The sequence below is a fragment of the Vulpes vulpes genome, chromosome 12, assembly GCF_048418805.1.
Source record: "Vulpes vulpes isolate BD-2025 chromosome 12, VulVul3, whole genome shotgun sequence".
NCBI classification, from domain to species: Eukaryota; Metazoa; Chordata; class Mammalia; order Carnivora; family Canidae; genus Vulpes; species Vulpes vulpes.
Window position 1 is genome coordinate 178415713 of NC_132791.1, and position 22706 is coordinate 178438418.

The 22706-nt window shown below is 35.6% G+C and overlaps 1 protein-coding gene across 1 annotated transcript in view; it reads right to left on the reverse strand.

The window, feature by feature from the left end:
• The window catches only part of HYDIN (HYDIN axonemal central pair apparatus protein), a 332032-nt gene that overhangs the window by 256427 nt on the left and 52899 nt on the right, over nucleotides 1-22706 (reverse strand). Inside the window, exons 7-8 of the mRNA XM_072731571.1 lie at nucleotides 17167-17291; nucleotides 2073-2274 (exon numbers count right to left, since the gene is read on the reverse strand). Of these exons, the coding sequence (XP_072587672.1) occupies nucleotides 2073-2274; nucleotides 17167-17291 (327 nt within the window). The remainder of the gene's footprint in view (nucleotides 1-2072; nucleotides 2275-17166; nucleotides 17292-22706) is intronic.

A 22706-nucleotide genomic window follows, 5' to 3' on the forward strand; every position in this document is an offset into this window, starting at 1 on the left:
TTAGTTATGTCCAGGAAAAAAATTCATGACTAATAACATGAACTTCAATTTTAAAAATACATTAAAAAATGGAAAGTTATGGCATGCTTGGGGATATATCAAGGAACAAGAAAGGCATAAGATGGAAAAGATACCCTCACCAAACAAGAAACTGGGCATAAATGGCCTATTTACCCTCTAGCTCTTTCTCCTCTTGCCCTGACCATCTGACCCTAGGAAAGGGGCAGGGAGAAGGTAAAGAACAGCATATTCAATAACCTCTTCACTTAAATCAACCAATACAGTTTGGAGAAACAGGAGTTGTGTTGCCATGTGTCACCAAAAGTGAAAATGGACATATTCTTATTTGGTCATCTGAAGCCACTTTTCAAGTTCATTGTTTAATGGAGGAGCATCAATGATCAAAGTAGGCTTCCAATCACCATTATGAAAACGCTATTCCACATTATTCCCTTGCTACAAAAAATTTGCTAGAGGAACTAATAGAGCAAGAAAGATAGCAAAAGAAGGACAACACAAGGGAAAAGGAAGAATAAGCCTCAGGATAATATGAAGGAGATAAGGGGTATGAATACTGAGGGTAGTAAAGTAAAGGAAAAAAAGAAAGAATGTCCATTCATGCATAGTTAAAAATATATTCTCTATTCCTGGAACTCTGATAATAATTGGTTTAAGTTTTTCTTGAGTTTCACTGTTGAAATTGACTTCCTTAAACTTTTTGGACATTGGCGTGGCATCAGTCACGTCTTACACATGTAGTCAAACGCACATAGCTGAAGGTAAAGCTGGCTTTCCTACTGATAGTGTATACCCATTCTCCCTAAAAGATTATGCCCACAGGCCAAGCAGGATATTGAAACACTATTTACTAGAGTTTCTTCATTTGTACCTGCTTTCCCATTTTATCTTTAAGCATGCCTGGACCATTTTGATTGTTGGTACACTCACGAAAGAGGGAATCAGGATAAATGAAGGAGTAGATGAGCAGTTTCCTCTTGCCTTTTTTGAACCACTGGTATTTCTATACTATGAGGCAAACTGAAGTTTTTAGGCAGGAAAGACTTTTCTTTTCCCACTTTTTAAAGATAGCACAGTGGTAATCCAGTGATTAAAGCTCATTGTCTGAATGATAAAGCTTCTGGTCCACTGTGTCCTGTCATTGTCACAGCTCCTTCTGATTCAATTAGGGACAGCACACTGGGGGATTTCTGCCTGGTTTCCATGGACCTAAGATTTTTATTTTTATCACATACTAACTTGGTTTTAAACAAAGCTTTGAAGCTTCCCAGGGCTAATCTTTAATGAAAATGGAGAGGCAAATAAAAAAGGCTGAAATAAATTCCAATGAAAGCAGCAAAAGTGCTAATTCAGGGAGGGTAGAAGGAGATAAAAATGAAAATGGACTTTAAAAGAGGCAGGGATAGATTCAGTAAAAAGAAATATTCAAAATTTAACCATGATGAGATTAGTTTAAAAGGTTTGGTTTGCCACTTTATTAATTTTCTCCACTGCCTTAAGTATTTTAAAAAGTAGAAGATTAAAGATACCAACAAGAAATCATTATTAAATTATATGGTTAGCAGGGATTTAGCAACGCTACTAAAACTGAGAATATAAAAGCCATTATATCTAAGCTCTTCTTTTTCCTCATTCTTCATATTTTCTGGAAAATTTCCTCACTGAAAAAAAATCCACACTGATCTCAATCCAAAAGAGATTATTTTTAGAAACTATGAAATCTGACCAATCTGATTAGAGTTATGAAACAAAATACAGACCTGTAGGTTAATTTTGAGAGACTAGTGAAAAAGGATATATTTGGTCTTTAAAATCCAGGAGTTTAGCTACTAATAAATTATAATCAGGTTAAGATTAACCAGGGATAGACAACATTGTGTTCCTCAATTCAAGTTCTTTAAATGAAAAAAAAGGAGCATCATACACCAGAACCAAGTTTATAAAAATCTGATCTTGAGTTGGTTAAAAACTTACCACCAATGTCAGATTTTTTCATAATAACTAAGCTTTATGTTCCTCCAAATTACAGCATATTGGTAGTTTTTCTTACAAACCTGCATTTTTCTCTGTCTTCATCTTCCTGAGTAGCAAATATCTTCCACTGGAAATGGGCAATGATGTTGCTGCGGTTGTGAATTGTTACAGTACGCTGACTGGCCAGAGATATGTAGGTTTTCTCAATGAACAACGAATTCCGGTCCAGCCTTATATTCATGTCTATGGCAGCTCCATATAGAGATAAAAAGACTTTTTCACCTAGAAATCAACAAAGTGCAAATACCCCTTGAGATTTATTCAAAAATGAGCTACTAGCTCTTTTTTCCCCCAAGGTGAAGTTATAGCACAAGCATTAGACATTTTATTATTTTTCTTCCCCCCTCATCAATCCAGAGATCAGACATGATCAGAAAACTTAAATAGTATGTTTGGTGCAGTTATAGAGAATCAAACTATCTTATTTGGTCACTGTAAAAAAAAAACACATAAAATATGAACTGTTACAGTGGGTGTTACAAGACCTTTTCTTCTTTGAAAATTTAAAAAATTTTTTATTTATTTATGAGAAAGAGAAAGAGAGAGAGCAAGCATGGGGAAGAGTAGAAGGAGAGAGACAACCAGACTCTGCATGAGTGTAGAGCCCAACAAGGGGCTCAATCTCAGGGCCCTGGGATCATGACCTGAGCTGAAACCAAGAGTCAGATACCTAATCGACTGAGCCACCCAGGTGCCCCTTCATGGTAGTATTTTAAAATCCTACAGCCGGACTATGAGGGCACCATGAGTTCTAGAATTATAACCATATGTCTCATCTTTATCCCAAGCATGAGCTGGAATTTTGATTCTTAAAGTAGCTGTACCAAGTATATCTAAGAAGAGCTGCTCAGGATGCAGGGATCTAAGTCCAACCAAAGGGGATCAGAAAGAAAAAATTAATAACTTCATTAGTAAAACAAACAAACAAAAAACCTCAACAAACAACTATTTAAAAAGAATCACTTCCTTAAGCAACAACAATTAAAACAATGAAACACACACACTATATCTAGGTAGTAGTTACATAGAAAGAAAACAAAATAGAAAGACCAAAGTTATGTTTAAATTTTTAAATGTTTAATGTTAAGAACACCTTTATTCAGCATACTACTTTAAGTTCCTGACTTCATTCAAGATGCACCAATTCCCTTGATTCTAAGTAGCATAACACATGAGCCCCTTAGCTCCCAAGAAGATACAAACTTATAAACTATGTTCCATCTGATCTCTGCAATGTCACAGCTGGTGCCTCACTCTGATATCAGAGTAGAAAAAGGAAATACTTAAATACCATGAATGTCCTGTTGATCTGTGCTGCTATAATTTTAATGAGAACCCAGAAAGCATAAGCGCTATGCCTTATTTTTTAGCTAATATTTCTGCTTCATTCACCATTATATTAACCAAGCAGACACTTAGTAAATAACACTTTATACAGTGCAAACATCCTTAATACTCTATCACTTTGAACACACCAAAACTTTCTCCAAAGTGTAAAGAAACAGTATGTAGGCATTTCACTCTAAAATTTAAACTTTAAAAATGAATAAAGTAAAAATTTCAAATTATAAAAGCATATACTGTGAAAATAAAATGTCTTCTTCTCTTCATTCAATCCTAGGACAGCTTTTCAAAGGTATGAGTTGTTAATATTTTCATGTGTTCCCTTCCCAAATAAGGGTATGCACTCTTGCCAACTTTTAAACTTTCTGATGAGCTAAATTTAATAATATGATAAGTGAAAAAGTCATTATTGTTTTAATTTGCATAGTCTTAATTTGGGATGATGTTGAACATCTTTTCACTGATTAAAGACTTTTTTTCTCTGAGATGCTTATTATAGCATTGGTCATTTTCCTTTTGAGAAGCTTATCTTTTGCTTATTGATTTGTGACACTTTTTTGATATTGAAAAATTAGCTCTTTGTCATATATGTTGCATACTTTTCCTCTGTTAGATATTTGGATTTCTTTATGACTTTTTTCTGAATAAGTCTTTTTTTTCTTAGTCTTTATGTAGTCTATTTTAATTCTTTTCCTTATGGCCTTTAAAAATAAGTTTATATTTTTTAAAATTACATTTTTAACCTTACCTTGCACCTTCTCTTTAAAAGTAGTTCTTTTCTTAAAGAAACTAAGGAGACCATAAATAGGTCTGGTTCAATAAATACATGAGCCCCTTAGCTCTTAATAGGTCTGTTAAAATGAGACATAGGTGATTTTCTTTTTCTAGCAGTGATAAGGTAGTTTATGTTAATAGACTTTACTGCTAAGATAACCTTAAAATCTGGACAAACATCTTAAAGTCACTTCAGAGCCATGGTGATAGTAACAATAAAATAAGTAGCAAATGAATAAAATATTTAAATGTTCACTATTAAAACACAAAAGTAGAACAACACATAAGAAAATTTCCTTGTAACTTTTGAGGGGAAAGTTTTCTAACTATGTCTCAATATCCAGATTCCTCTAAAAAGTATTAAGAATTTTGATTACATAAAAATGAAAAAAGAAATTTTGGGGTGCCTGAGTGGCTCAGTTGGCTAATGTCCAAACTCTTGATCTCAGCTCAGGTCTTGATCTCAAGGTTGTGAGTTCAGACCCCACATTGGGCTCCACACTGGGGGAACCTACTGTAAAATAAAAGGAAAAAGAAATCTTGGAGGTGCAAAAATTTAAATAAAAACAAAAGAACAAGTGGTTAAAATATTTGCAACTCAATCCCCAAATATGTAAATAAATCTTAGAAATCAATAAGACAATCCAGTACAAGATTGGGATAGAGTTGCAAAAAAAGAAATATACAGGTCCCCCATATGTATCAAAAGATGCTCAACTTCACTCCTAGTAAGAGACACAACTAAAGATATATTCATATACCACTTTCCCCAAACATATTGGGTAGAACAAAAGTTTGAGAATATAATCAGTTGTCAAGGCTGTAGGGAGAAGGCACTCTTATACATTGCCATGGGAATACAAAATGGTACCATTCTTCCTCACTCAATGGAGTGAATTTGGTGACACAGATTAAAATATATATCAAAAAATAAAAATAAAACAAAATAAATATCTATCAAGCTTACAAAACAGCTTACCCTCTGGCCTACTTCTAGGAAATTATCCTATAGATGAGTTAGAACAAGATCAAGAGTATTCATTACAGCATTGTCCTTAATAACTACAGAGTAGAAACAGCCACCAAATACCTACCAAGAGAAGGCTAGTTAAATAATTTGTGCTATACCTAAAAGTGGAATGCCATGCAGGTATAAAAGTACAGAGTGATATGGGAAGATCTCCAGGATATATGATTAAGTGGAAAAAGTAAGGTTTAGAACTATTCACATAGTATGCTATTTTTATATAGGGAAGGAAAATAAGAATATGCATTCATGTTTGCATCTATGTACATAAAAACACTGGAATAAAATAAGAGCCGGGGGAGGGTGGTAAATGAGGTAAAGTAGAAATGACACCTCTCAATGTACACTTTTAATATATTGCTTTAATTTTTGAACACATGAATATGTTACTCATCCAAAAAAATTTTTAAGTGGGTTTCCAACCAGTGCATTTAATTTCTATTCATTTTTTATAGATTTTATTTATTTATTTGACAGAGAGTGAGAGAGCACAAGCAGCAAGAGTGGGAATGGGAGAAGCAGAATCCCAGCTAAGTAGGGAGCCTGATGTGGAGCTCAATCCCAGCACCCTGGGGTCATGACCTGAGCAGAAGGAAGGCAGACACTCAACCAACTAAGCCACCCAGGCACCTCACTTATCCAAAACTTTAATATAAGGAAGGATGATAGGGTCTTCAGGAAACATGTAAAGCTGCCAGATAGCACTAGTAATGAGAGAAATATAAAATAAAATACCATTTCATAACCATCAGATTAAGAAAAATCAAATAGTTTGGCAATACTGTTTTGGCACTATATTAAGGATGTAGAAAAACAAGAATTTCCATATACTGCTGATGAGGCTACAAATTGGTGCAACCACTTGACTAACCAATTTAGTTTCCAATAAAGCTCAAGATACACTTGTCCTATAACTCTGCTGTTGCACTTCTTAAAGAAAATCTCATACAGCTGCACAAGACATATACAGAGATACTCATTGTGGCATTGTTTGTAATAGCAGAAAACTAGGGAAAACATCCTAATATTGGATAGGAGAATAGGTAGATTGTAGCATGTTCACATGCTGGAGTGCACTACATTAGTTAAAATGAATCAGAGCTGTATGGATCTATGTATTTAGATCTTTAAAACATAATGTTAAATGAAAATATCAAGTTGAGAAACAGTAAATACTGTAATATCATTTATGTGAAGTTTAAAACTACTTGAGAAGAGTGCCTAAGTGGCTCAGTCAGTTAAGCAGCTAACTCTTGGTTTTGGCTCAGGTCACAATTTCAGTGTCATGAGATTAAATCCCATGTAAGGCTCTGTGCTCAGTGTAGAGTCGACTTGTCCCACTCCCTCCCTCTCTGCTACTCTCATCACACCCTCTCTCTCTCTCTCTCTCAAATAAATAAAATCTTTAAAAAAACTACTTGAAGCAATAACGTATGTTATTTATGGATAGATAAATATATAAAAATAGCATAAAAATGTACCCTATACAGCTCCTCTGAGGACCAAGCCAGGGGAATTAGAACAGGATAAAGTAATGAGATGACTTCAAATCTGTAACCAGTTTAGATATCCATAAAATAAAACATCTGAAAGAAATGTGTATAGTAAAATGTTGAGATGTGTTAAATATGACGGTTGTTGATTATATTATTTGTGTTGTTGTGGTTATTTGAAGTATTTCATCACTTAAAAGTCTAATCAAGGAAAAAGATATCCAAGGGCTTAATTATTTCATACAAATCTCAGGGTCAGAGGGACTAATGTCATCAATTTTAGTTGCTCACTGCAAAACTGTTCCAGAAATATAGAAAAAGCCATTATACTCTTTTTAAAAACCATCTAATATTGATTTTTTTTCAATCCATCTTCCCAAAATCATCAGATCTACACAGTAAAGGAAGCAATAACTCTTGTCTCCATAGCTTTAGGGACTTGACTTGCTTTGTACACCCACTTTCCTGAAGACAACCCTAAAAAGTGTTCCCAAACCCTAGCTACTTAGAAAACTGGTAGGATGAAGGGATGTTATACCTGTCAGAATGAACTAAGTTACTGTTCCCCAGCATTGGTATTTTTGTGTCTCATTGGAGTGCCTGTTCTCACTCGGCTTCCTATTTGGTTTCTGGGGTTGAATGTTGCAATCATTGTAGATGAGGTTAGCCATCGTCATTTATTATGTCCTAGTAAAAATATCTTTTGTGGAAGTATCATTACCTCTTGCTAGTTTTGCTACTATCAGTCAAGCAAAAGTATATATGGACAAAACTGAGTTTACAAAAAAATATGAAGCCACAATACACTTCATACTGTGGTTTCAGTACTTTCAGACAAGAGAGGGCAATAAATAAAATATATGAGTGGAGCCACAGATTCTCTAAGAACTAGCAAATTGATGGAAAGAGTATTTCTCATCTCTTATTCACTATAGGCTCAAATTCACCATGCAAGTGAATTGCTGAATCAAACTTCTTCAGAAGTGCTCTTTCTTTGAAGGGTTCAAGAAGTAACCTACAAGACTTAACTGAGCTTACCCAGCACATGAGTGGCAATGTCACAGTCAGTATTCTTCTTCTACATGAAAAACAGTGTAGGATTACAGAATGTATGCTGGCCTCAGAGGACATCCAAGACCTGGGTTCAAGTTCCAGCTTTACTTAGGGGTACAGTCATTCAATTCCTCTGGGCTGCAGCTTACTTATCTCTAAAATTAGAGGAGTTACATAAACACAGAGAACAATCTGGTAGTTGCAAGGGAGGGGGAGTGAAGTAAGTGAAGGGTATTAAGAGGTACAAACTCAGTTTTAAAATAAGTCACAGGAATGAAAAGTACAGCATAGGGAATATAGTCAATGATACTGTAATGATTTTGTATGGTGACAGATGGCAACTATACTTATCAGTGGTGCACATTTTGTGATGTATATAAATGCCCAATCACTATGTTGTATACCTGAAACTGATACAACATGGTGTGTCAACTATACATCAAAAGTTTCTAAAAATAAAATAAAATACATGGAGTTAGGAGATGTCCTCTAATGTTCCTTTAAATACAAACACCTAATGACTTGAGTCTTCACTTGCTATGTAATTTAAAGAAAGCTCATTCCACTCTCCTAAACAATCCCTGACCATCCGTTTGTCCAAGCTTCTGCTATTCCCTACTCTAAGCTATGGAATAAGAAATGAAGAAAAGAGAATTTGGTCAAGGAATGTTTCCATTGCCTCTGAAACCACGTGAAAACATTTACTCTTTTACCATAACTATGTTTTGCTAGGTTTTCCAATTAAAACAGCACACACTTATAATTAATTATAACAATCACACAATTGAAACAAAGCTTATGCAGATGAGTCTGCACAGGTATATCCAGATACATATTATTTAGTAGTTTCAACTATAAAGTAACATATTGCACTCACTTACTTACTATGTTCTATTTTGGTATTCCTTTATTGGCCTTTAGTAGAAAAAAAAAGAACTTCTCTATGGTTTATTAGAGTACAATATATAAATGACTATAAAGCTGTCCTGTGAAATACTAATATTATGATTACTTGTATCTTTAATAATAATTCATCATCGTGCCTTTGTGGGAAAAGAACCTATTTGCCAACTTCTGACTCCTGAATTGAAATATCTCCTTTTCAGTAAGAGACATAATACTTAAAAAATGCTGAGTAAGTGCATCAGCTCTATTTCCTGATTATGCCAGTGGTTAATGTCACCTCTAAGGTGACAGCAACCTCACCAGCCATTGAATAAAGAATACTTCTATGTTCCTACTTCTAGGGTTCATTTAAGTAACCAAAGGTTTAATAAGAATGTCTTTTTTCTTAGTCTATTCTAAATACTAATATCTCCTTGAACCCTTAGATTATATAAAGTTTCTCAATACTCAGTTGAAAAGTGCAAAACATAAGCAATTAACCATTTATTTGTCTTTTAATTGTCAAATAATATTTTCACACCTCAGTTTTATTGAAATGATAGAATTATTTAACTCATTGGTTTTGTTTCTATTTTTGTTTTATTTTGTTGTTAAGAAAGTAGTCTTGAGTAATTGTGTTCCTAATCTTTTTTGGAGGAGTTAGTTTGTAAAAGGAATCAAGTTACTTTAGTCCTTCTGTTTTGGACTATAATAAAAAGATAAATTATTTCTGGGGTAAAATCAATTCCCTAAACAAACTTAGTTTCACCTCAGAAAGGCATCCGTAGGAGAAAGGAGGGAAGAGTTCTGGTTCAGATAAACATTGATGAGTAAAATAATAGATATTGGTGAAATTTACACTCAACTTCCTTAATTACTAGAACACTGGTTCAAGCCCTGGTTGATGAAAAAGAAAAATCTCCTTGCTGCATTTATTAAAGATTTATAACCAATGGAGAACCAGCTACTGAAGGGCATAAATACAACTGTTAGAATTGTGATTGAGTACTTCCCACTGAGGATTATCAATGCTCCTCCTTCTGGAACATTGTTTGAGGACGTGTGGAAAAAAAAAAAAAACATGCTAACTTTCCCTCCTCAAATCAATTCATACTTCAAACAGCTGCAGAAAGTTCAATCAGATCCTTATTTAGTGAAATGAGAAAGCAATGATCATGGCTGTTTGGAAAAGCTCCATGATTAACTGTGTTTAAACAGTCATTACTGTTTTTCACTAATGAAAGGTTATAGGTTCCGGTCATTGATAACCCACAATACGGATGAAAGCATATTCTTATCAGCAGTTCATTTCATGTAAAGAAGAATGCTACAAGATAGTTTACCTCTATCTGCATCTTTAGAAAATGACTTTGTGAACCAAAGTTGACATTAGAATCTCAAAGTGTGGAAATCGACTTTGCCATGGGGATTAAATTTTAATACACAATTATTTGTTTCCTTTAGCACAGGACTATAAATGTAAGTATGGGTATCAATCCAAATACTTAGCGAAAAGTTAAAATCTAGATTGAAGGCCATTGGGAGAAAGCAGCTGCATTTACTTCCTTAATCAACAGATTAAGGAAGTAAAAATGTTTAGGTAATAATATGAGAGACTAGGGAGATGATCCACTCTGATGGAAAAAGCACTGCACGAGAGATTAGAGTCTGAGCCTGGGTTATAATTATGCTTGTGCTACTTGAGCAACCTTGGGCAAGACACTTAATTTCTTACAGCTTCAGTTTTTCATCTGTAAAATCTAAGGACTAGATTTGGTTATTAGTTAAGTCTTCTGTCAAGCTTTGATTCTATTGATCTATGAGCACTCTAAGATGTTGGCCTTAAAACCCAAACAAATAATATTTTTAATATTATACCATCACCCTGTGTGCTTGTTCATTTATAAATCATACTATATACTACTCATATGTCAAATCTATTAAAAATATGACCCAAAATATTTAAAAGAATGAACTAAAAATGAATATTTTAAAGATATTTTGGAGTGTTTATCAATAATTAATGTTTACCAACAAAAGATCAACTATGTTTCATTTTTTTTAAACTCCTGATTTAAAACACCTTTTGATAAAGTAATCCAAATATAATTCTAAGGCCACATTTTTTCCAAGACTTAATTTTAGGGGCTGACATAAATGAAAATGATACTTCACAAAGATATAGAGATCCAGATGGAAGAAATCATTGACCAAATTTATTAACATTCATATTTTTCACTTTCATCCACTATCAACACTAACAACACAAAGGCTTTTGTTGAAATTCAAGGAAGGAAGGAAGATACAAATTATCAATAATGAAAGAAAAAATTCACTATAGATGCTACAGACATTACAAAGTTTGGGGTTATTATGAACAATTTTATGCCAATAAATTTAAATTTTTAGATTAAATTGAAAAATTCCTTGAAAGTTTACCAAAAATTACATAAGAAAAAAATAGAAACACCTCAGTAGAACTAAATATACTAAATAAACTGAATAACTAAAAACCTCCAAAAAGGCTCAGGCCCAGATAGCTTGAAAAGTGAATTTTTCAAGCACTTAAAGAAGAAATAACATGCATATTAGAAATTACAACCCTTCCAGAGAATTAAAAAGTAGAATAATTCCCAACTTGTTTTATGAGACCAATTTGTTTTCTCAGATGAAAGACAAAGCCATTACATGAATAGGTGAAATAATGTATGATCATCTCAACAAATGCAGAAGTAATGGATAGAAGCCAACACTCATTCAGAATTAAAGGTCTTAGAAACCTAGAGATAGAAGGGAATTTTCTTAATTCAATAGATAGTGTCCATTAAAAACATTATGCTAAGTGTGTGATTCTGGGGTCCAGGGACTGAGTCCTACATCAGGCTCCCTGAAGGGAGCCTGCTTCTCCCTCTGCCTATGTCTCTGCCTCTCTCTGTGTGTCTCTCATGAATAAATAAAAATAAAATCTTTAAAATAAATAAATAAATAAATAAAATAAAATAAAAACATTATACTAAATCGTGAAACACTGAGAACTTCCCCTCTGAGACTAAAAACAGATAAGGATACTTGCCATCATCATTTCCATTGAATGATGTCCTAAAGGCCTAGCTGTGCAAGAAACAATAAGAAATAAAACGTTTAAGGTTTGAAAATGAATAAAACTTCCATTATTTACAGATGACCTGACTGTATATATATAAAATCCAAAATCATTTACAGATAAACTAGGAGTCAAAAAGTTAAGTTGTCAAAGTTGAAGATATAAAAGCTATGTACAAATTCAACTTCTTTTTAATATACACCCCAAATTTTAGAAAATAAAATTAAAAGAAAAATACCACACTGGTTATAAAGGAAATGATAAACTGTACTTCATCAAAATTAAATTATTTTGCTAATAAAAAGGTACTAGTAAGAAAATTAGAAAGACAATCCAGTGTAAGAAGATATTTGTAATGATTATTTCTGAAAGACTTGTCTTGAGAATATATAAAAAACTATGAGTCAATAACAAAAGAACAAACAATCCCCTAAAGAATAGGCAAAAAAATCTGAATACACACTTGAGAATAGAAGACATAAAAATGGTCTAGAGCACATGAAAAGATACTCAACATTATTAGTCATTAGAGAAATGCCAATTAAAAACAAAATATATAGGCTTTTGTTGATATTTGGCTAATAACTTTACAACCAGTATGATGACTAAAATTAGAAAACTGACAATGACCTGGAGTTGATGAGAATGTGGATCATCCACCGCTGGAGGAGGAGGTGGTGGTATGTAAAATGCTTCAACTATTTCAGAAAACTGTTTCAAAGTTTCTCAGAAAGTTAAGCATATACCTTCTCTAGGACCCAGAATCTTACTCCTAAACATTTATCTGAGAGAAATAAAAACATATGCACACATACACACAACTTGTACAAGAATGGTTATTCAAGCTTTATTCATAATAGCCCCAAACTTCAAACAATATAAAGTCACATTAGCAGGAGAATGAATGAACCATGTATAATCATACACTGGAATACTGTTCAGGAGTAAAAAAGGGAATTTGACACACAGAACATGAATACATCTCCAAAACATGATGTTGTGTGAAAGAAACCAGAGACAAAAGAGTGTATACTGTATGAGCACATTTATTTGAAGTCCAAGAACAAGCAGCACTAATATAGAATGATAGAATTTAGAATGTCTAGGATGGGGATGGAAGGACTAACTGGAAAGGTCATGAGGGGACACTCTAAAGCTGTGGATGTTCTCTATCCTACATGGAGTGGTCATTCCACAGATCTTGACAAAACTCATCAAACTGTACATTGAAGATCTGTGCATTTCATTGTATCTATAACTCAATAAAAAATAATTAAAAGTTACAGAATAAATATATAGCTAATAAACAAAAAATAATGAATATAAATGAATAAATCTAACTGCAGTATTCAAGACGTCTACCCAGACAATTACTGCTGAGAGAAACTAGAGAAAACCTAAGTACATGGAGGGATAAACTGTGTTTATACTCTGCTACCCAGGATTCTATAATAGTAGGAAAGGATGAACTACTCTAAATAATGCTGAATGACATGAAAAAAGATACAAATTTGAGTCAGTTTTAAGCAGCAAATTAAATTGAAGATTGAAATAACTAAAATAGCTGATAAAATATTTTTAAACTACTTTAAAATTCATCACTAACTCTATCAAAAAATAAGAATATCAAAGTGAAGTTAAGAATTGCAGAAATTATTATAGTACCAAGACTGTCCTTTGTCCTAATGGCTTTTGTTAACACTTGAACTTCTGCTTTAATTACTGAATTGTATACAAATGACAGGAGATGAAGTCTAGGGCCTGCCCAAAGTGGTGATGCTAAGTCCAAAATTTACAAAACATGAAAGGGCATAAAATATGATGAGGTTCAGGACACACTCTCCCAAAATATGGCACACCTTGGCATATTGAATATTTCAAGTTGAAGGAACCTGAGAAACAGTAAGAAAGGATTTTCTTACCTTCTACCAAAGCACTATAAAACCTTCATTTAAAAAGTTCCAGCTATAATTAGATGGAAGGAGCACCCTTGTCTTCAAAGACAGAGGGACACTGAGAAGAATCTGAATGAACAGGACTTGCTGTTTTCCCAAGTTTACTACACTTAGCTCATACCCTTTTTGGTCCTAACACATTTTCCCACAACTCTCTACTCTTCATCAAACTGAGCAAAAAACAATTCAGATTTAATCACTCCTCCAGGTCTTCATTTCCTTTTGAAAGCTCCCATGCTTACAGAAGGGAAAGGGCAGGACTTCATAAAAATCTGCTTTTGCTCCTTATCTTGCTTTCTATTCTTGCCAGGACCTGCACCCTTACCCCACTTCACACATGCCTCAGAATGTCCACCTTGTAAGGGACAAGGAGTTAATGATTTCTCTAGAATACATAACATCTAAGGAAGAACCAGGTAACAGTGACCTGAGGAAGCCATCATATGCTCATTCCAGATCAAGGCTCTAGACATGTCAATGCCAAGGCCCCTGGCTCCAAGGAATAATACTTGGGCCTTGGCCATTGTTCAGATGAATTCCTGGGTGTCTGAAAGGACATGTATACCAGGCCCCAAACAAAGACAAGACTCCCTCTTTTCCCTTCTGAGTCTCCCAGAAGCTCCACCTGTATCTGTTCTCTCCATATCTTCAATAAACTCTGCTCTCACTTCCTACAGGCTCATATTTGATTTCCAACCTATGTGAAGCCAAGGACTCCCTTGGCTACTCCTGCGGGACCCCTTTGAGTCTTCAGATTTGGCCTGCCTGCATCAAAGGAGAACTTACAATAAATCATTTTGTATGTTTTTCTCTTCTTAATCTGTCTTTTACTACAGTGGCCCCCACCAAAAGCCTAGAAGAGTGGAGGAAAAATATATTATTCCTCCTCTACAGATATTGTAGTTGAAAACCATCAGAAATAATAAACAGCAAAGTAAATAAAAAAGCAGATTTAATATATATCTAAATGCTCAGAAATAGAATGAAAATAACAATGTTTAATATATTTAAGAAATAAAAGGGAAACTTGAAAAATAAAAGAGCAGAGAGCAATCAGATTTAAGAGCAGATTGAATTAAGAAGCAAATAAAATTACAGAAATGAAAATACCTATAATAGAAAAATAAAACTCAAGAGGTGAGACTTCATGGAAGAGGGAATTATTGAATAGAGGAGAAAAAGTATTCAGAGAAGTTTGACAAAGACAAAGAAATGGAAAAATAAAATAGAGGTTAAAAGGAAAATAATTGGGGCACCTGGGTGGTATACTCAGTTAAGTGTCTGACTCTTGGGTTCAGCTCAGGTCATGATCTCAGGGTCCTGGGATCAAGGTCCACACTGGGCTCCACACTTAGTGTGGAGTCTCCTTGAGATTCCCTCCTTTGCTCCTCCCTACCCCCCACTTGCATTCTTGCTCTCTCTTTCAAATAAATAATTTTTAATGTTAATCTATTATTTAAAAAGGAATAAATAATAGAGTAATAATAGACTATGAAACAGAGTAACAGAGTAACTGATTGGAATTCCAAAACAAGATAATAGAAGGAAGAAGAGCCAATAATCCATATGGGGAGAAAAAATTAAACACAGTCCCGGGATCCCTGGTGGCTCAGCGGTTTAGTGCCTGCCTTTGGCCCAGGGCATGATCCTGGAGTCCCGGGATCGAGTCCCATATCAGGCTCCCTGCATGGAGCCTGCTTTTCCCTCTGCCTGTGTCTCTGCCTCTCTCTGTGTCTGTCATGAATAAATAAATAAAATCTTAAATAAATAAATAAATAAATACAGTCCCTACCTCACACATATACAAATATGAAATCAAAGATCAATCATCAATCTAAACAAAGAAACTACAACTATTACCCTTCTAAGAGTAAACATAGACTATGTTTGTGATCCTCAAGAAGGTAATGATTTCCTAGCAAGAAGGCAAAAAAGCATTAATCTTAAAGGAAAACACTGATAATGTCAGCTTTATCAAAATTTAGAGGTTCTGCTGATCAAGAAATATGAGAAGGCAAACTACAGACTAGAAGAGCATATTAACAATACATTTATCTGACAAGTGATTAGTATTCACAATATCAAGTTATAAAGTACTCTTACAAATTAATAAAAGAAAAAAAACAACTCAATAAAAAATGAGCAAAAGACTTGAACAGACACTTCATTAAAAAAGATATATGAATGGCTGTAAGCACAGGAAAAGGTGCTCAACAACATTAATCATTAGATGAAAGTTAAAACCACCAGAAGATACAGCTTTACACTACTGGTATGTCTAAAATGAAAAGACAATACTATGTGGTAGCAGAAAAAGAAAGACAACATTGCATTTATTGGCAAAGATGTGAAGCAATTGGAAGTCTCATGCTTTGTTGGTGGGAGTGTAAAATGGCACAACTACTTTGGAAAAATTCACCTTCCTGATGTGTTATAAGCTATGCTTTTTACTTTCCTCTTTTGGGTTACATGGGTCAAAACTTAACCTTTTTTGCTTAAGCTAGTTCAGGTTCAGTTTGTCTTGCTGGCAGCCAATAAATTCTGACCTACACTAAAAGATTAGGTACATAGATGGTACAACTGGATATCATTCCGCCAGGCAATGTGGAACTGGGACTTAACCACAGGTCCTTAGGCAAGGACGTGAACTGTCCTGCTCAGATTGGTATCCACAGTGCCAGCAACTCTGAACTGTGACAGAGATGGCGTTTGTTGCTTTTTCCTTGGCTGTGTACTTGTGTTTTCTGCCTACAGTGCCCTTCCGATGCAGACAATCTGGGTCAGTAAACACGAATGAGTAAAAAAGAAATGAGAGAGAAATGAGAAAAATCATGAAATAATAAATGGCAATGTTAAAATATTCATTTAAAAACCAGCTTTGGAGACTTGCATAATGTACATGCAGCCTACACAACCATAAATTAAGGATTAGCAAAAACAATGTATAATTTTCATGATTATGCAGACTGTGGCCTTCAAGAAAATGCTGGTGGCAATAGACACAGAACTACATTTAAGTCAGATATTAAGTAAGACATTTGCATATTCTAAGGATTAAGGCAACTGGATCTTACATAGACTGGTTGGCACATATGAGAACGTTCCGAACTGGGGTTTACATTTTTTAAATGTTAGACAAATTCAGTAATAAATCAAATGGAAAACCCATGGTGTATTAAGTTACCTTCAAGTTCCATTTACATATAAATAACGTTAAGCTACTGGTGTGAATTCAGGGGGATGTTTCCTTCCTGAGAGTTGTTATTGCTCCTGCTTTCAAGTAGTGGAGAAACCAGTCAGGTGGGATTTATACGTGGCTGAACATTACTTCTGTTGGAGACATCCATTCTTTGGTTCTTTGCCTTGTGGATCTTAGCTTACTCAAATGCAGCCAAAACAACCATTTCCTCTTTTGCTTCACCCTATTCCCCATCTGCCCTTTCTTGACTTGTAGGACTCTTAACAAAGAATAACGCATACCTGTGTCGTAATGCACAAAAAGTCTTTTGCTGTGACTGCCCACAGTCCGTGGCTCAAACTCCACTTCCAGTTGCATGGACTCTCCCACATTAAGAGTTCCAACAGATGGCTCTACAGAGAAAGGCCTGCAGTGCACAGGGAGACACACTATCAGAGCACATTGGTGGCCAGGGAAGAAAGAGAGGGTACAGGAGTTCTAGTTCTGCAGACAGCTCAGATCCCACACCACAATTCAGTGATGCAGAAGTAAAGTGCACTTTTCCCCCCAAAGTGAAAGAACTTTGCTTTTAATGTTAAAATAGAAGTTCTAGAGCAGCAAGTGTAAGAGAAACTTAAATGGTATGGTAGTAGTCTTGTTTGTGTCCTTGCCATTCAGCCATTCTTTTAACATTCGTTGAGTGATTCCAGTAGTCAGACTTAGAACATGTATGCAAATACTGTAATTAGCAGAAGAAAAGTACTTTGGAAGGGATAAAAATCAAGTTTTGTGACAGTTCAGAGAAGGAAAGTTTTCATAATGGAAAAATCTATCAGAGTCCCAAAATATCACACAATCACATGAGGACAATTTGAGAGCAGTTTAACTAAGGCTCTACTTTATTTTTATTTTTTATTTTTTTGCTCAAATATAATAATTTTAATAATGTCTTAAATATTTAAATTTTTTTTACATATTTTTTAAATTGGAGTTCAATTTGCCAACATATAGCATAACACCCAGTGCTAATCCCATCAAGTGCCCCCCTCAGTGCCCGTCACCCAGTCACCCCCACCCCCCGCCCACCTCCCTTTCCACCACCTCTTGTTCATTTCCCAGAGTTAGGAGTCCCTCATGTTCTGTCTCCCTTTCTGATATTCCCCACTCATTTTGGGGGAATATAAAAAATAGTGAAAGGGAATAAAGGGGAAAGGAGAAAAAATGAGTAAGGCTTTACTTTAAAAAAGGGGAAGGGGAACTACAAATGATACAGTCCCCCAGGGTTATAGACAGCAAAGCCATTATAACCTCTAGGCCCAAAGAGACAAGGAGAAGGAATTGCTTTGAACTTCACAAGAGTCCTATGAGAATGCTGCTTTACGAGGAGCAAGGAGCTTTAGTCAAGAGAGAGAGTCAGCTCCAATGGCCTCACAGGGAAGACACTAAGGGGAAAAGCACCCTGACATCATATTCTCCTGTCTGATCATCTGCTGGGATTCCCATAGGCTGAACCCACCCAGAAGCCAAAGGCATGGGAACCTGTTGACCTATGCCATATAGGTCAGCCTCCTGAGTGATAGCAAGCTGCAGAAGAGTGGAGAGCATTTAGGAAGGCAAGCTGGAAACAAGTTTTGTGCCTTGAAAATAGAATTTGGACGTGTAGACATGATGGAGTGATAGGGTAGATTTGGAAACAGGAAATCATTTCATTTAGTTTCCCTGGAAGGAAGTGGTAAGTGAGAAGCTGGATCTGATCATGAGGTATCTTAAATAACTTATGGAGTTCTTCCTTCTAAATAGAAAACCCAGCCCATTTAATTATTTTCATGGTCCATTTCACTTTTCTTAATTGCTAGTTTTTCAAAGTAATGCGTTGTACAATGTATCTGGCAGGCTAAGCTGTTTCTGATTATTTACTTCTATCACAACTATTTTTTAGTTTCATCTCTTAAATCGTCCCTTAGTTAATGAACGAATGTCAGAAAGCCTAAGCTTTCTTCTGTGAGGGTACAGAACTATGGCAAGGGTAGCACTTGGTGGTACCTGAGATCATCACTGCAGGATGTCCAATGCTTCCCACCAAGGGAAACTTTGTTTTCTCTGGGGCTCTCTCTTTGGATCTCCCTTCACTTTCACTTCCCATTCCTTTGTCCTTTTCCCACACCTATAGCACCCATCCTCCAGGGAACCCCAGGCATTGGTGTAGAGGCCTATGGGGTAGTGATCACTAGCCTGAAGCCAACCGAAAAAGTTCAAAACTCAGTTCTGCCATGACTTTGGGACAAGTCATTGAACCTTCAGTCTCCTGGTCTGCAAGATGAGGGTAAAGACAGCACCTACTCCATAAGGTTGTAAGGAGAACTACAGGAGTCGATGCAGGTAAAGAGCTTAGAATAATGCCTGGCACGTAGGGAGTGCTAAACTAATGTTTATTATCATTTCTGTTTTTCATCACTGGCAGCTTCTAGATGGATGACAAGCCTGAGGATGATTTTGGGTGTTCAGATGAGTTCCAGTTTTTATCATTCTCCTCTCAATCCTTCACACTGCTCTAAGGATACTGTAAAAAAACATACACAGGTCATAACACATCCATCTCTAGTTCAGACACCTTCAGTGGTCCTCATATCCTATGTAATAAAGTTCAAAGTTGTAGGCATTTGAGGTTCCACACCATCTTCTCCCAATTAGATTTTGTGTTCTCATTTCTCAACAAACACATACATCTGTACAAGTGTCCACATACCTGTTACATTCCAAGTAAGGCTGGGGAAGAGAAAGGGTGGAGGACTCTGTTCCCTTCACTATAACCTCGTCTAGCACTGCACCACTCTCCCTTCCAACACACTGTGCCCCCTACACAGACATTCCCCAAACACTAGTGCCACACAATACTTACCACTTTCCACAGGTTGTATTTCTTCCAAAGTCACTTATCACTGTCCAGACTCAAAGCCACCTCTCAACTAGAATCTTCCTGGATTCTATCTTGTTAATAAAGTCTCCTTCCTCTCAGAGGCTACAGCTTTCTTTTTACTTCTCACTTCAGTTCACCTTGGACTATAGTTAGCTTTCATGCCTGCCCCTGTCAATAGCTACAGATTCTTGAGATGACAGGAAAGAGAAAGCAAATAAACTGCCACAAGCATGGATTCCATACTGGGCACTACACTGGGCACCTTACATATGCCAATCCTTTTAATCCTGGGAGAAACCTGCATAAAAGAGGTATTGTTATTTGCACTTAAGATAGGAGAAAACAGATGCTCTGAAAGGGCAGGTGATTTGCCCAAAGTTACCCAACTAGGTAGTGGTGGAGCTGGAATGGAAGCCTGTGTTCTTTCTGCCTGCCCAAACCAGCCCTGAACATGGAAGCCACCTAGTGAGATGCATCTTTGTGTCTCTCACCCCATGCACAGTTCTTTACTCACAGAAGCCTCTCAGAGGAGTTTTGGATTGAATCACAGCCAGCTTTCAGAGGGAAATAAAAAATATCTGTAATCATGAAGTCATCTTTATAACATCTTGGTGGAACGGAAAAAGAGCAGACTTTTAGTATCTCAAGAATCTCTGCTTCCTGAGATGAAGGTAAGTGATCCAAAATCAGCAGTCTTATCATTCCTTCCTCTGTCATGGCATCAGTAAGAATGTAAAGAAGTGAGATCTGGGCCCAAGTTTCCTGACTTTGGGAACAAAGTTTTAATATTTTCTTCTATTTTTGCCTCCCTAGTTCCTAATATTTTTCTTCCTACATGGTGCTTTCATTTTCTTTTCAAGCATTTCTTGGTTGTGAAAGAATGGTTTTGAAACGAACTGGATAATGTTACACAGAAGAACATAAGCTAATTTGCTATGGACAAAGAGACCCTTCTCTAGGACCTCCAGAAATCCAAATTCTATACAGAGGTAACAGATACTTTTCTGTTGTGCTCCCTATTGGGATTTATGTTACACTAAATTTCTTCAGTAGTTGAAAAATCACCTGAGACAACTATTGCTACTTACAGCTGCCTAGGCTTTCTCAATAAATCAGAAGTTAATTGGATAGAGTGTGTTAAGTTCTGCTGCTTAAACATTGTCTATAATTTGATTTTACTACAAGCAGACAGGCTGAACTGGCCAGAAAATATCAAGTATCAGAAAATGTTCTTAACCAAGAGGCATTGTTTCTCAAGGGTATAAGGCTGGCTCTGTCTACCAAAATATTTTATTTTTATATAATATCCTCATTAATATTGAATGCTTGATTAGGAAGGGGACTTGGGCTCATGAAAAATCATGAGTCACAAGAAAGATTTTGAGTTTTTGTTCAATCCACTATAAACTGCTCTTGAGAACTGAAACTCTCCTATCCATATGAATTGATATTTCAGCAGAAGGCCAAATATTGGCTCTGTTATATTAAATATGGAATTTAATATTAGTATGTTTTCTTCAGACAGTCTTTCTTATTAACTGATTCTTGACATGGGGTTTTGGATTTTTGAGATTGCTTCTTAATCTTCCTTCTAAAATTAATCCTACTTTAATAGTCAAAATTATTCTGGTACCTACTAGAGTTTCAGGTCGAATCTGTAATAAACTTGAAGAGTAATGGTTTATGTTCTCTGTATATTTTATAGCACACTGTAACTCCTTTTATTAGCATAAAAAACATTATGCCTATTTTATAGTACTTGGAGCATTTTTTTATTTTAAATTACTGTACAGGTTTATAGTTGTAGCTTTGCTTTGTGATATACTGTTGGTTAGGCATCCTATAAACATTTATTGAGTACTTGTTTCTTCTACGCACTATATTTGATGCTGGGAAAATAGAAACGAAAAGAGATGCAACTCTTGCATTTTAGAAACTCCCATTCTAAAGGGGGTAACAGACATATATAAGGAACATTTTAATTTTTATGATTTATATGAACCTAATCATTTATAAACTTAACTATTAATTCAATCGTTATTTCAGTGAAAAGAATACGATCTGTTTTTTAAATAATTTCCTGTGAGATGCTGTTTCTAACTGTGTATTAACTCTAAAAGTGATGAGAGTAAGAGCAGACCCTGGGTTTTTTAACTCCAAAATCTCACAGTGTGTCCATTGCTCTATTGTATCTATTGGCAATCATATTACCTGAAAGAGTGGTCCTCACCTCTGTGAGGGCAACACAATCAACTGTGCTTTTTTTTTTTTTTTTTTTTTTAAGAAAAGGACATTTTTCAGGGCATCTCCCCCAAGGTTCTGATTCAATACAATTTACACAGAAGTGTAAATTGACATAATTGACACAAGTTCAATCATGTCCTTTCTCATTGTAGCCAGCAGGGTTCTCAGTTGCAGACAACAGAAACCAACTCTGGCTAACTTAAACAGAAAAGGGATTTATTGGAAGGATTTGGGGTAGCTCACAGAATTGATGGCATGGTTGAAAAACATGCATTTTATGGAAAGAACATAAAACTACTCTATATCATGAATAGATATCTAAACAGGAAAGCAGAAATATTTGCAAACAGGGAATTCAGTTGAGAGATTGATAACACAGAAGATGAGAGAGATGAGAAGCCCGACTTAAGATGATGAGGTTGCTCAGGGATTAGTAACAGCAGTTATCCATCTCCACCCCTCGGCTGAGACAAGACGAGGAGGAAGTGTTATCAGACCCTGGGGACCTGGCAAAAGTTGGAACCATGACAGGCTAGGCCAAGAGGAATTTGAACCCTAGAAGAGATGCAGCCACCACTGAGGACTCTGCTGAAGTTAGAGAGGGAGGAGGAGAAACGTCCTGGCTCCTTGCTACCCTGAAATCTCCTTTTAGTGCCCCCCAGTGGTCAAACCCAGCTGGAA